The sequence below is a fragment of the Esox lucius genome, chromosome 11, assembly GCF_011004845.1.
Source record: "Esox lucius isolate fEsoLuc1 chromosome 11, fEsoLuc1.pri, whole genome shotgun sequence".
NCBI lineage: Eukaryota > Metazoa > Chordata > Actinopteri > Esociformes > Esocidae > Esox > Esox lucius.
The window spans coordinates 46123883-46136552 of record NC_047579.1 but is presented as its reverse complement, the minus strand read 5'-3'; the positions used below and the strand labels follow the sequence as shown (position 1 = coordinate 46136552).

At 38.1% G+C, this 12670-nt stretch overlaps 1 protein-coding gene across 1 annotated transcript in view; it reads left to right on the top strand.

Moving 5' to 3' along the window:
* The window catches only part of shisa9b (shisa family member 9b), a 34985-nt gene extending 24756 nt beyond the window's left edge, over positions 1-10229 (top strand). Inside the window, exon 4 of the mRNA XM_010874891.5 lies at positions 7208-10229. Within this exon, the coding sequence (XP_010873193.1) occupies positions 7208-7626 (419 nt within the window). The 3' untranslated portion in view covers positions 7627-10229. The remainder of the gene's footprint in view (positions 1-7207) is intronic.
* The last annotated feature ends 2441 nt before the right edge of the window (positions 10230-12670 follow it).

Sequence of the window (12670 nt, the reverse complement as noted above, 5' to 3'; positions counted from 1 at the left end):
GAATTTTTCTGTAGAAATACGAATATGGGAGTCTGCTGCTTGTCTGATTAACTTTGTACTCAAAATAACTAATTTGACTAACAAAAGAAGGTAAAATATATTGGAATCATAATTTTCAATGCATGCATTTCACAGTAAATACCATGTATTATACATACCATGCAATTTCATTATTTGACTAAAAAAGCTCTTCTCAGATTGAGACTTGAATTTTGATTGATGACATCAAACACTGGAGGGTACAAGATAAACAATTGGGTGCTTACAGAACTGTGTTGTAAAATTAGGGGGCCTGCTTAGAGAATATAATTATTGCAATAAAGCAAATGTATCAAAAATGTCATTTTCTATTTTTTATTGTTATTTTACCAGGTAAGTTTTATAAGAACACCATTTACAGCAATGGCCTGTGAGCAATTATGCTTGCTCAGAAACAGGACAATAGTTTGATGGTGTTTTTTGTCAACCGCATGCATAATTGCTTTTACCAACATTTTACATAAACATAATTGAAAAATGTCACTAGAAAATATTTGTAGAAAGAATAGTTGTTGCCGTGCAAGCTAGTTAACATTCTTTACACTTGCTATAGTAAGCCATCTTAAGCTAACTCAGTCAAACATGCAACTGGAATGACAATGATTATTTTCTTTTGTTTGAGCTTTTCTTCTTTTGTCATTTAGTTTTAACTATCTGATAATAATGTGGGATTGTACTGTTTTCTGATCTGTACAATGCTCAATATTCACTCATGGTTGCGCACAAACATATTAGTTCTAATTTCAAAACCTAAATAAACCCTTGCAGAACTAAACTAATGTTAGGCTAGGATAAAAGGGAAATAATGTGCAAGTGAATTAATACAATTTATATTTCAGACAGCATTATTATTATAATATTGTTTTAACAATATTACGGTTGACAAAGCAAAATATAATGAAACATAACATAGTGGAGTGATACCATGTGATTTTACAAAAGGGATGCAGCAGGAGATCAGCTGTGCTCAGTGAAAACGGCTGGCGGGTAGCGGACAGTTAGGTAGTGGCTTGAGTCCCTAAGCCAGCAAGTTAACCCTACTTGCTCCCAGGTTGGTGCGGTGATGATACCAGGTATAATAAGGGTAAACACACATTGTGATATTTACGCGCAGTCGTATTATCCGTTTTTATTGGTGTATGTCTACCTATACAATTCTGCGCAAAAGTCTAGGTCCACTTCAGATTTTATTTTATGGTTTTTGTCTTGGTAGCAAGTCTTTAATTTCTCAGTAAAACACTAATATACTATTATTTATAAACCCAGGCAAACATGAATTGAGTAAAAAAAAAATATTAAGGATTTCTTCAATTGTCCAAAAGGTTATTGATAAATTGTGTGCAAGGTTGTATCTAGAATATTCCAGAAATAATGACCTAATGAGTCCCAGCAAATCCCCCATTTTACATATTGAAGCAGTTTCCACTAAACACAGTCATTGTATTGGTTAACCTAGTGGTTCCTTCAGTTTTCACTGAGCTAGGAGGTTTTGAGCATGATGGATATGTCTTTGGTAAATTTCAATGTCTCTTCCTTGGCAATAGCTGGTATTTTTCTCTCCTCCATCACCTTTTCTCTTTTAATTTCTCTGTGTTCCTCCTTATGTCTCTTGCTTTCTTAAAGTATAGCTTTGTTAGGCTGTATTTTTCCATTTGCCTCTGTTTTAGTCAAGGAATCTTAGGGTCAGTCACTGAATTGATTTATGGATATCGCTACATTTTTTATTCTACCCTATTTAATTGGCAGACAATCAACAATCATGATATAATGGATGGAATCTCAATATAAATATAGCTACACAATAAATGTAGGTTAATTATCACTTATTAATTTTTGTTGAGTGTGTGTAGCTTGGAAATTTGACAGGAATGAAATTAAGGCAATTTGATTCAGAGCATTGGCTCATGTTAGCTAGTCAGCTAAACAGCAAGCCAACGAAGCATAGCTTAGATGATAAAAAAAATATTACCAGATAGTTTAGATGATCTCCATTTTTTGGACATTGAGCTGGTTACAGAACAGTTATTGCCAATTAAGTACATATCTGTGATTGTTCTACTTATCTATCATGCTTGCTTTGATTCTTTATCGACAGTTTTTGTAGAAAATTACACAACTCCTCCCACATTGCAAATACAAGGCTTCATTACCTTAATCAACACTGTCAAAGGCCTGTGCATGAACATCTTTGCAAGCAAATATTTTATAAATACCACTAACACTCAAATGTGACCACTAGCTAGTTGACTGACGTTGTACACTAAGGTAAGCTAAGTAGGCAATGTGGTCAGCTGTTTAAACACACAGCTAACTTCAAACTAACTAACTGCAATAATTGCTAATTCAGGAGTATGTCAGCTATGAAGAACCACTCACAGTGGTGAGGTGATTCAAAACATTAGAAATGTGGATAGCGGTTTTCTGCTCCAGCAATCCCTGGTTTTCTAACAATTCACTAGTTTGTTAACTACTCCCAATACCTTGGGGATGGTCTGTTGCCTGTTCTTGTGCTGATTTTAGACAATAAATGTATTAAATAGTCACTAGGACTCCCAGGCATCAATTGTCTTTAGTAACATTGTAGTAAACAAACTGGAATATTACTTCCTGTCTAATATAGCTGGACAAGAGGGCATTTAACACATTTGTTATATTAACTACTTGTATAGCCGAAAATAAAACGCTATAGCTAGTGTGCCATGATTGACTGCATTTTCACTCTTTTCAGTGTAAATACAGCTTCCCTGTTGAAGTTGTCTGTGATCAAGAATGTTACAGCGACTTATGGATACCTGTAAGTTCTCAGCTTATAAACCTGCATCATGATTTTTTCTTCATCTAACCTAGCTTCTGCCTTTGATGCACGTGTTGCTGCGGCATGGGTTTGAATCTGGCCCAACTTTTTCAGCAAAAACTCTCCTCTACCTTTCCCCCCTCTTCTATCAAAGGAAGCATGAAATGCAAGAAAGAAAAAAACAAAACAAAAAACAGTTTGTCATCAAAATATGTTACATGTACAATAACCCAGTGTGCATATTGTTCCACGAGACCCGTCTCATAGATGCATTCTGTAGAAAAGGGTATTACAACTTTCTGTACTATATTTTTATGTTTTTTTCTCCAATAATGTTTTTTGAGGATTTCGTATGATATGTGACAAATCCAACTCATTATAGTAAGTTTTTTTTACATGTAATTGCTTTATTGCAGCGCTTAAATCGTTATGGCACATACATTTATAATGTAGAAAATTCTGCTAGTGGTAATTTTTTATTTCAATATTTAATCTCTATTGTTTTATAATATAAAAATAATTTCCTTGATGGATAAGGATTGTCCTGATTTTCATGTCATCCTACTGTTTACAAAATATTTTAAAAGTATTCTAAAATTGTGTATGTACTGTAACATCAAATCTGTAAAAAAAATTCTGCTACTACGTTTTTGTCCACCAAAGTGAATGGCCTTTAAAAAAACTTTAAGCACATTAAGCTATTGTATGTTCTGCTGCCTGCCACAGTTAGACTGATCTCCATCCTAGCATGCTGTGTGATTGTATACAGAGACACTATGTTTGTGTGATAATTTCTATTTATATAAATAGCTCAAAGGATAAAGATGCTCTCAAAACGGTTTGCCGTGTTGAGTTTATTATGAATTAGACAGGACAACAGATGCAGAATTCTGCCTTTAAGAAAGGGATGAAAATAGCTTATCATTAACGTAGGACAATTACTGTCAATAATTTGCATTTCAAAACCTTGTCTGATGGCTATATTTTGTCTTAAGGCTATATTTTATTTTACCTTTGTGTCAAACCAAGACAGGGGTGTCCTATTTCACCTATAGTTTTGTGACTGAAAATCCTAAATGAGGAACCTTTGAAATCAAACTACACTCACCTAAAGGATTATTAGGAACACCTGTTCAATTTCTCATTAATGCAATGATCTAATCAACCAATCACATGGCAGTTGCTTCAATGCATTTAAGGGTGTGGTCCTGGTCAAGACAATCTCCTGAACTCCAAACTGAATGTCAGAATGGGAAAGAAAGGTGATTTAAGCAATTTTGAGTGTGGCATGGTTGTTGGTGCCAGACGGGCCTGTCTGAGTATTTCACAATCTGCTCAGTTACTGGCATTTTCACGCACAACCATTTCTAGGGTTTACAAAGAATGTTGTGAAAAGGGAAAAACATCCAGTATGCGGCAGTCCTGTGGACGAAAATGCCTTGTTGATGCTAGAGGTCAGAGGAGAATGGGCCGACTGATTCAAGCTGATAGAAGAGCAACTTTGACTGAAATAACCACTTGTTACAACCGAGGTATGCAGCAAAGCATTCGTGAAGCCACAACACGCACAACCTTGAGGCGGATGGGCTACAACAGCAGAAGACCCCACCGGGTACCACTCATCTCCACTACAAATAGGAAAAAGAGGCTACAATTTGCACGAGCTCACCAAAATTGGACAGTTGAAGACTGGAAGAATGTTGCCTGGTCTGATGAGTCTCGATTTCTGTTGAGACATTCAGATGGTAGAGTCAGAATTTGGTGTAAACAGAATGAGAACATGGATCCATCATGCCTTGTTACCACTGTGCAGGCTGGTGGTGGTGGTGTAATGGTGTGGGGGATGTTTTCTTGGCACACTTTAGGCCCCTTAGTGCCAATTGTGCAACGTTTAAATGCCACAGCCTACCTAAGCATTGTTTCTGACCATGTCCATTCCTTTATCACCACTATGTACCCATCCTCTGATGGCTACTTCCAGCAGGATAATGCACCATGTCACAAAGCTCGAATCATTTCAAATTGGTTTCTTGAACATGACAATGAGTTCACTGTACTGAAATGGCCCCCACAGTCACCAGATCTCAACCCAATAGAGCATCTTTGGGATGTGGTGGAACGGGAGCTTCGTGCCCTGGATGTGCATCCCACAAATCTCCATCAACTGCAAGATGCTATCCTATCAATATGGGCCAACATTTCTAAAGAATGCTTTCAGCACCTTGTTGAATCAATGCCACACAGAATTAAGGCAGTTCTGAAGGCGAAAGGGGGTCAAACACAGTATTAGTATGGTGTTCCTAATAATCCTTTAGGTGAGTGTATAACATTTTGAGAGTGTGTATTTGTATACAGATACACACAGCTTTCCATCAGGGAAGACAAACCAAAAGTCTACCTATCAGATTTTCTGTCTTTGTTGCCCCAGTTATTTTGAATGGGTCTTGGTATTAGATCTGGCTATCTAATTAACAAGCCCCATTAAGGACTGGAGTCTGAAGATGTTTTGGAAATGTCGCTCTTCTGGCTGTTAGCATTAGGCAAATCTTTTTCATGCTATTCCCCGAAAAGCTGTAATTATAAACAAGTTGAACACAACCATTCAGTGAATATAATTCTCTTTGGTGCATTCATTTAGTATGGAAGACCACATGAATATCTACTATTTCAGAGCATTGTAGGTATGCCATAGATGGTTAATTGGATTGGGACTCAGACTTATGGCTGTCCTATACCTGGGGATTTTGTTGATTTCTTGATCATTTAGATAAGTCAGATACATTTCCTTTATATTTGCTTCTCCATTTGAAGCAAACTGCCATGGTGCTGAGTTAAGGTTTCTTAAATTTAGAAAAAGGGAATGATTAATTAGGCTTATAAACAAACAAGGCATTCAAGAACCCAACATCTGAGCATGTTGACTGTCTTTAATGTTTTTTACACTGAATGACAAACCCTGACAAAATTGCAAGGAAATGGCATCAGTTTATTTCTCCACAGATCAGTACTGATAAACTAGCAAAACTGATAATTGCTCTGAAAAATGTACAAGAGGGCCAGGCATCCGAAACCAACTATGTTTCTTTTTAGGAAGAAAAAGCATTAACGGATACACATTTGATAGCATTCATCACCCAACTGAAAAAAGGGGTCTTTCTACTGGTGCTCTCTGATTCAACTAAATTGTATTCAAAGCCCCTGGCCATAAAAGGGTTGGATGAGATTGCAGCTGTCAGGGTTGCGGAGGTGCAGTCACTTGAGCATGATGTGGCAGTGGGCATCTGAAACACTCACCAGATTTTCAGTGACAGCACAAACAAGCAGTCGAAACCTCTATGGCTGCTGCTGGTCTACTGAATAGGCATTAAGCTACAAATGGTTCATTATCAATCAATTAAATGTATTTCTAAAGCCCTTTTTACAACAGCAAAACCCTTTTTACAAAAACACCCGGCCTTAAACCCCAAGGAGCAAGCAACAGTAGTGTTGAATTTCAGTGGCTAGGAAAAACAGAATTTAGGAAGAAACCTAGAGAGGACCCAGGCTCAGAGGGGTGACCCGTTATTAAGGGATATGAAGACTGGAGTAAAAGGATCTGACGAGAGCAGCCTGGTCATAAGAGGATGGGAGGGAGGTCAAAGGAATGCCGGTTAGAAGACAGTTAACTGTTTGCATTGAGTCTATGTGAACCTCTGTGGTCCCTTCCCTCCTGTCCGATACTCTGATGGGTATACATTTGTGGGCCATTGATGAGTGCACTATAAATGTGCCTAGTTTAGTGGGGCTGCTGCACTGCACCTCTCTAATCTGTCTGATCCAAAGCATTGAAACAGTCAGCCTCTCCCTCCACTCTGTCTGACTGCTGGGACTCAACAATAAAATTACAAATATTCCACAGCATTCACATAAAACATTATAGAATGCTCAGGACATTCATTTGCATATTTCAATACAACTGTGCAAACAGACAAATTTCAAAAGAGAGCAAACTCCCAAACCCATCTGGAGGGGGTGTTTACTATTAGCAAATCCTGCATGTTTCCGGACAATAATTGCAAAGTTTGGAAAACTATGAAACTGCTGTGTTTTCGAATGGCATGATGACATACTGTACATATAAACAACACTCTCCGGAAAAATGAATTATTCACTAACTTCTTCCACCTCAGTATAACAACAAAAAAAACTTTTCTCAACCCACATAGAAATGCTTAATCTTCTATAGTTCATATTATGCATTATACCTTCACTATCTAAACAAATCTTAATTATTCTCATCAAAGCAAAGACTAGCAAATGTGCTAATCATTGTGCATGATATTATCAAAACAAAATGTGTTTTCACCGGTGTTTTTGGCTCTTGTGTATTTTCAGCTGATAAGGATAATGAAAACTTCTACGCCAACCGGCGGCACATGGTAGAGATGGCAGCCAAGGGCGGGCTCCCTATGAACCCGATTCATCGCATGGAGCAGGAGCCCAGCAACCCCTACAGCCCTCCTTTACAGTCCTCCCTGAAGCAGAACGGACACAAGTCCAAGAGCACCAAGGGCCACAGCAGTCACAGTAGCAGCTCCCACGCCCTGTCCTATGGCTCCAACACCATCACCAACCCAGGGATGCTGAAGAACTGGGATGGCACAGAAACGGTGGGCCGCCGGCAGAGCCATGGCACTAAAAAACACTGCACGATAGAGCAGGTGAATGAGATGCATGGCACCTCGCGCGGTCAGCACTACATGCCCACTCAGCCCTACTTTGTTACCAACAGCAAGACAGAAGTGACTGTCTGATCTGAGAGCCCGTCACATCACAACCACTACAGCCCCAGCTGCAAGAAATAATTAGAAGAGAATATACGAGAGAGAGAGAGAGATGGGGTCAGCATGCTGTAGAGGCTGAAGTAGGACAGCGATCCTGGATTGAGGGGTCCTTGTATGTGTCTATTAATGCGTGTGACTGACTGCATGTTACAGGCGTGTTTGGGAAACCTACCAATGCTGAAAAGTGATCAAGATAACATATGGCAAACCGTCATAGGTCTGTTTGTGTCATCACGGTACTGATGATTATATTGCAACTAATACAACCTAATCATATACTGTAAATCAGACATATAATGTGAATGAGCAGAGCATAGCAATGATGGGTCTCAGATGAATGGATAATCCAAGAACCTTGAGCCATGCATTGGAAGGCACTGGGACTATACAAATGCCTGTTCAAAAACAGACTTCTACTATTGTCCGTATTTACTAAAATCTCAAAGGGCCTGAAAATGTGTGTCAAATGTGTGCCACTGAATCCACCTTAGATTAGTCAATAGGTTTAGATCTAGCCCAGGGGTTGGCAATAGGTATGACTAAAAAGCACCATCCAGATTCAGTGGAGGGCCAGACAGATTGCTTTTTCCATCCAGTATCTTGTGAGCAATAGAAATGGCAGTTATTTGTACATATTTTTTTTTAATCTAGTTTTAGATGTTTAAAGTAATTGCCCAGGTTTTCTATATTTCTATATGACCTACAAATACTTATAAGTATGTAAATGGTCATTAAATATGTTACAAAGCATACACCAACAACAAATTGGTATAAAAAATACTAATATGAATAGCTAGCTGATTGGCTAGCTCATTGTCCCCTAGATTGCTAATTGGCCAGTTAGTCATCCTCATTAATTTGTATCTTATTTATCTTGGGGTTGTAAGTATTTTTTACTCCAATATAGGCTCTGTCCACTTATGAGTATAGGACAAGGAATTAACAGCAGTATTTATGTATGAGTTAACAGAATGTTCACTTTTAAAAGTGACATTTTCACTGGGCAGTTACTTTAAAAGTGGCCTGAAGTGTGTGATTTTCTTTTGCTTTTGCAGGTCAAATTAATTTGGCCACCCCTGATTTAGGAGTAGAGAAGATAAAGAATAGAGGTACATTCACACTCAGCAATGATTGAACGTTTCTTCAGATGTTTTGTAATATACTGTTGGGAAACATATTTGTAATACTCATGCACTTCGGCTTACAATTACATAATATACAGCCATATCAATAAGGAAGCAGTGGCCATTTCAAAGTGTCACGCATATATAATATACTCTTTCAGAGCCCACAGAGAATGCTGTAGCCAAAACCTCATACGTATCCTCTACGCTCGCTGTTAAGAATTCCTAATCTCGTCTCCAGGCTAATTTGTACAGCACTGCATATGAGACTGAGACATCAATGATTCAAAGCCGGCCTTTGTAGGAGTGACCATAGCATTTTATGGGAGTGATGAGTGACCTTACTGAAAACATTATTTGTCATCATTTAATTTGTACAAGTCACAGAACTAATGCCTATAGAAGACAGTTAGTGGAAAGATGCCGCAGGAGATGATTTTCTGGTAGTTTAAGCCAATTAAGCCAATGCCTAAGAGCTGCGAGTTTCTACTAGTCTTTCTGTTTGCTAACAAAGGCCAAGTTTGACACATTGGTCTACCAGACTCTTTGCAGATTTGGGCGGAAGTGTCTGGGAACAAGATTAGGGATGTTTCTTTCTCTCACAGATTCAATAGTATTCAAATCTTTGAGCTTGTCTTATAAACCAGTGTGTGTGGAATAAAACATTGATAAAATGTCTCCATCATGCTAACATTTCAACAGCTGTCAGTTAAAAATAATGATTAATATCATTTAGCTGTGTTTGTTTCCATTCAACAATGCTTTAAGTGTTTCAATATACCTTGGTACCTTAGAACAATGTAATAGAAATTGCAGAAGGAATGGTGTCCTTTCCATACATGTAACAGCAATGCCAATAAAGGAGTGGATATATTGCCTATATATCATCAGCAGCAAATGTATTTGCTTTGGAAAAATATTAGGGAGATCCTTACCCAACCTCCATCAATACCAACAAAGTGTTGAAAAAACTACTGAGGGTTCCTTTGTGAGTAAATTTAGAGTGGATTTATTAAGTTTAGTAAGACCTAAATAAAGACAGAGGGACCTCCCTCTGAAAGGTCAATCACATCGCATGCCCAAATCACACTTCAAGTATCTGTAAAAGAGAAATTGCTATACATTATGTACTAAAACATGTTATTTAATTCATATTTTTGAAACACCTTTTCCGACGGTTGCAACCACTTAATAAAATTTACTGTACTTATTTACAAATAAAATGTGTTCACTTTGAATGGCTGGAGTAGACTGCTAAAAAATTCTGAGAGTACTAATGCCTCTATTTTCCAGTGGGCTTGTGGTGCGTCATCAGATGAAAAATAGCTTTTTTTTCCTCCCAAAGCTCCATTCTGCGAAGCCCACATGAGCAGCACCGTGCATTAGCACATTGTGATGCATGACACGCTTACAAATAAATGCATTTTAAATAAAGGGCTTCTGATGCAATTTGCCATGTGTTGCGTTTATCCCTGCCAACTGATTCAAGTGCAGCCCACACTTTATCCACATGTCTTAATCATGGCTCTCAAGTTTCCTTGGCTTTCCTGTGTGCATTAGTCTGGCAGGCGGTGACAAAATGTCTCTAATGGTTGGGGGAGTTACAGACAGCATCTTGTCATTCTTTCAATCAACACGTGGTGCAAAAGGAATTGAGTCCAGCTCTGGCACATTTTCACATATGATTTATCCCAGTGATTTACCTAAAAGGCTCAAACATATGTTTTCATCTATGTAGGCCAGGGCCTGCATCTCATTGTGGGCAAAAAGTCAGGTAAGCATTTGCATAACAATTCCCTACTTTGAATTTAAACAATATTACCAAAAGGTCTGTGAGATTCTGCTCTTAACAAGATCTCATAGGTCGCACTAGATGTCTTAATATGTTTTGAAAAACATCAAAAAGATATTGGGAACTTTGGGAAAACATCAAGATAAAAAAAACAGCCTTGTGTAGAAAATGTATATTCTTTCTCTGAGTCTGATTTACTTCCTGGTGCTGGCCCCTCTTTCTGGAGCTGAGAGTCTTTGTAGCTGAAACCGTTAAACAGAAAATGCTGTTTATACAACCACATTTAGTGGCTACCAGAGGTTACTCACATAACTCTTCCATAGTTTCTCTCACAACCACATTTTCTAATTAGCTGAGTTTGGGAAACACTAGTTAGCGATGTAACGATTCACCAATGAATCAGTTCCTATTTCAAAAAGTGTAACCTAGGAGTACATTGATCCTCACAACGTGATACCTATCAAAATGTTTAATGGATAAGGAAAGAATTGCTCCAGACATCAGTAGTGATCAATAAAACAAAATTACTTTATTTCATCTTTTCGGAAAATACAATGAGCACCTTTTTTATTGCGTGCAATCAAAACACAAACAAATAAGCACAAATAGAATTACGCTACTGAACAATACTGATTGATCAAAATTCTGGAGTACCTTTAATGTGGTAACATCATGTAATATCCAAGGTTCCAATGTAAAAAGTAGACACTAACCAAAGTTAAAGCAGAAGATAACTCAATCCTCAGAAATCGGTAGAATCTTTCACATTTTGTAAGCTGCTTAGATCTCCAGTCTTCTCACACTAGTTGAAGCTCAGTAACTCCTTTTTTAATCGAGAAGCATAAATAGAAATTCACTGGGACTCAGTCAATAACGAACTAATGCAGATCATTACATATCATCCTCTCAATGTAAATTAGCTTGGTAGCGTAGTTGTTACCATCGCTGACCACAGATCATAGGAGTGGGTTTGTGTCCAACAACAAATACTTTGACAATGCTCTTTCCTGTATATGTTTGACACTCACATCTCAGTGCTTACATTCTTTTGTTATTTGGCTTAAAATAACCTTTGGGTTTGTTATCCGTCATTGAGTGGACATTGAGTGTTTAATTTGCTAGTATTTCTCTGCGTGTTGCTACCAAGGAGAGAATGGTGGAGCGACCAACTCTCATAATCTTGAGAAATAGGTTGCTGCCCATATCTGTGAGATGCTTCTTATTCCAACAGTACGGCCTATGGCAATCCAGCTCCATACCAGTGTGGTGGATTATGTGCATGCCCCTGTAGTGTGATAAAGAGAACACCAGATGGTTCAGAATGCGCCTGGCCTCCTCTATCTGCTAGTTGGTTTCCTTCTCCTACTAGAACATCCAACTGATGTATGTATGGATACAACAGTTCCCAGAAAACATTCTCATGACCACCTCCAAATCAGGACACATTTGCCACTGGCTTATGACCAAGAGCAGCGGCAGAGGCCTTCTATTGGTGTATAATGTGGTGTCTTATTCACTTGGATACCACAAGCCACTTAATGTGACAGTCTAGGAGGGACATCTTCCAATTGCACTGGCACACTCCTCCAACCAGCAACTCCACAATGTCTCTACAATTTCAGATTCCATATTTAATATTTCAGTGCATGGAGAAAGCATGTATTTCCCTGTAGCTTGTCAAGAGCAGAGTGGCTTTTGCAAAAATGTATCTAGGTTTCATCAGTGCAGTTCAACGTAATTATTCAATGAAATAATTGTTGGGAACATATTAACTATTTTTGTATATTCCAGGCTTACGTCATTGTCTTATTGAAGATCAGTAAAGAAAACAAATTTCTGCACGCCTGCAGATAGACCTGTATGTCAGAGAAGACCAGGCGTTGACTAAAGTAGAAGTCTGCGTTACTTGCAATATAAAAAAATATTTAATAGCAACAACATTTCAGTACAAGGACCTTCAACAGGCTATTTTACAAAACAGAAGAGGTGGACAAATTGAGTCTCATTCACGACAAACGTCACTCATTCAATCAAGAGTCATGATGTACACATAATCGCTTCATGTGAAAAATACAAGTTCTGCATTACACTAAATCTC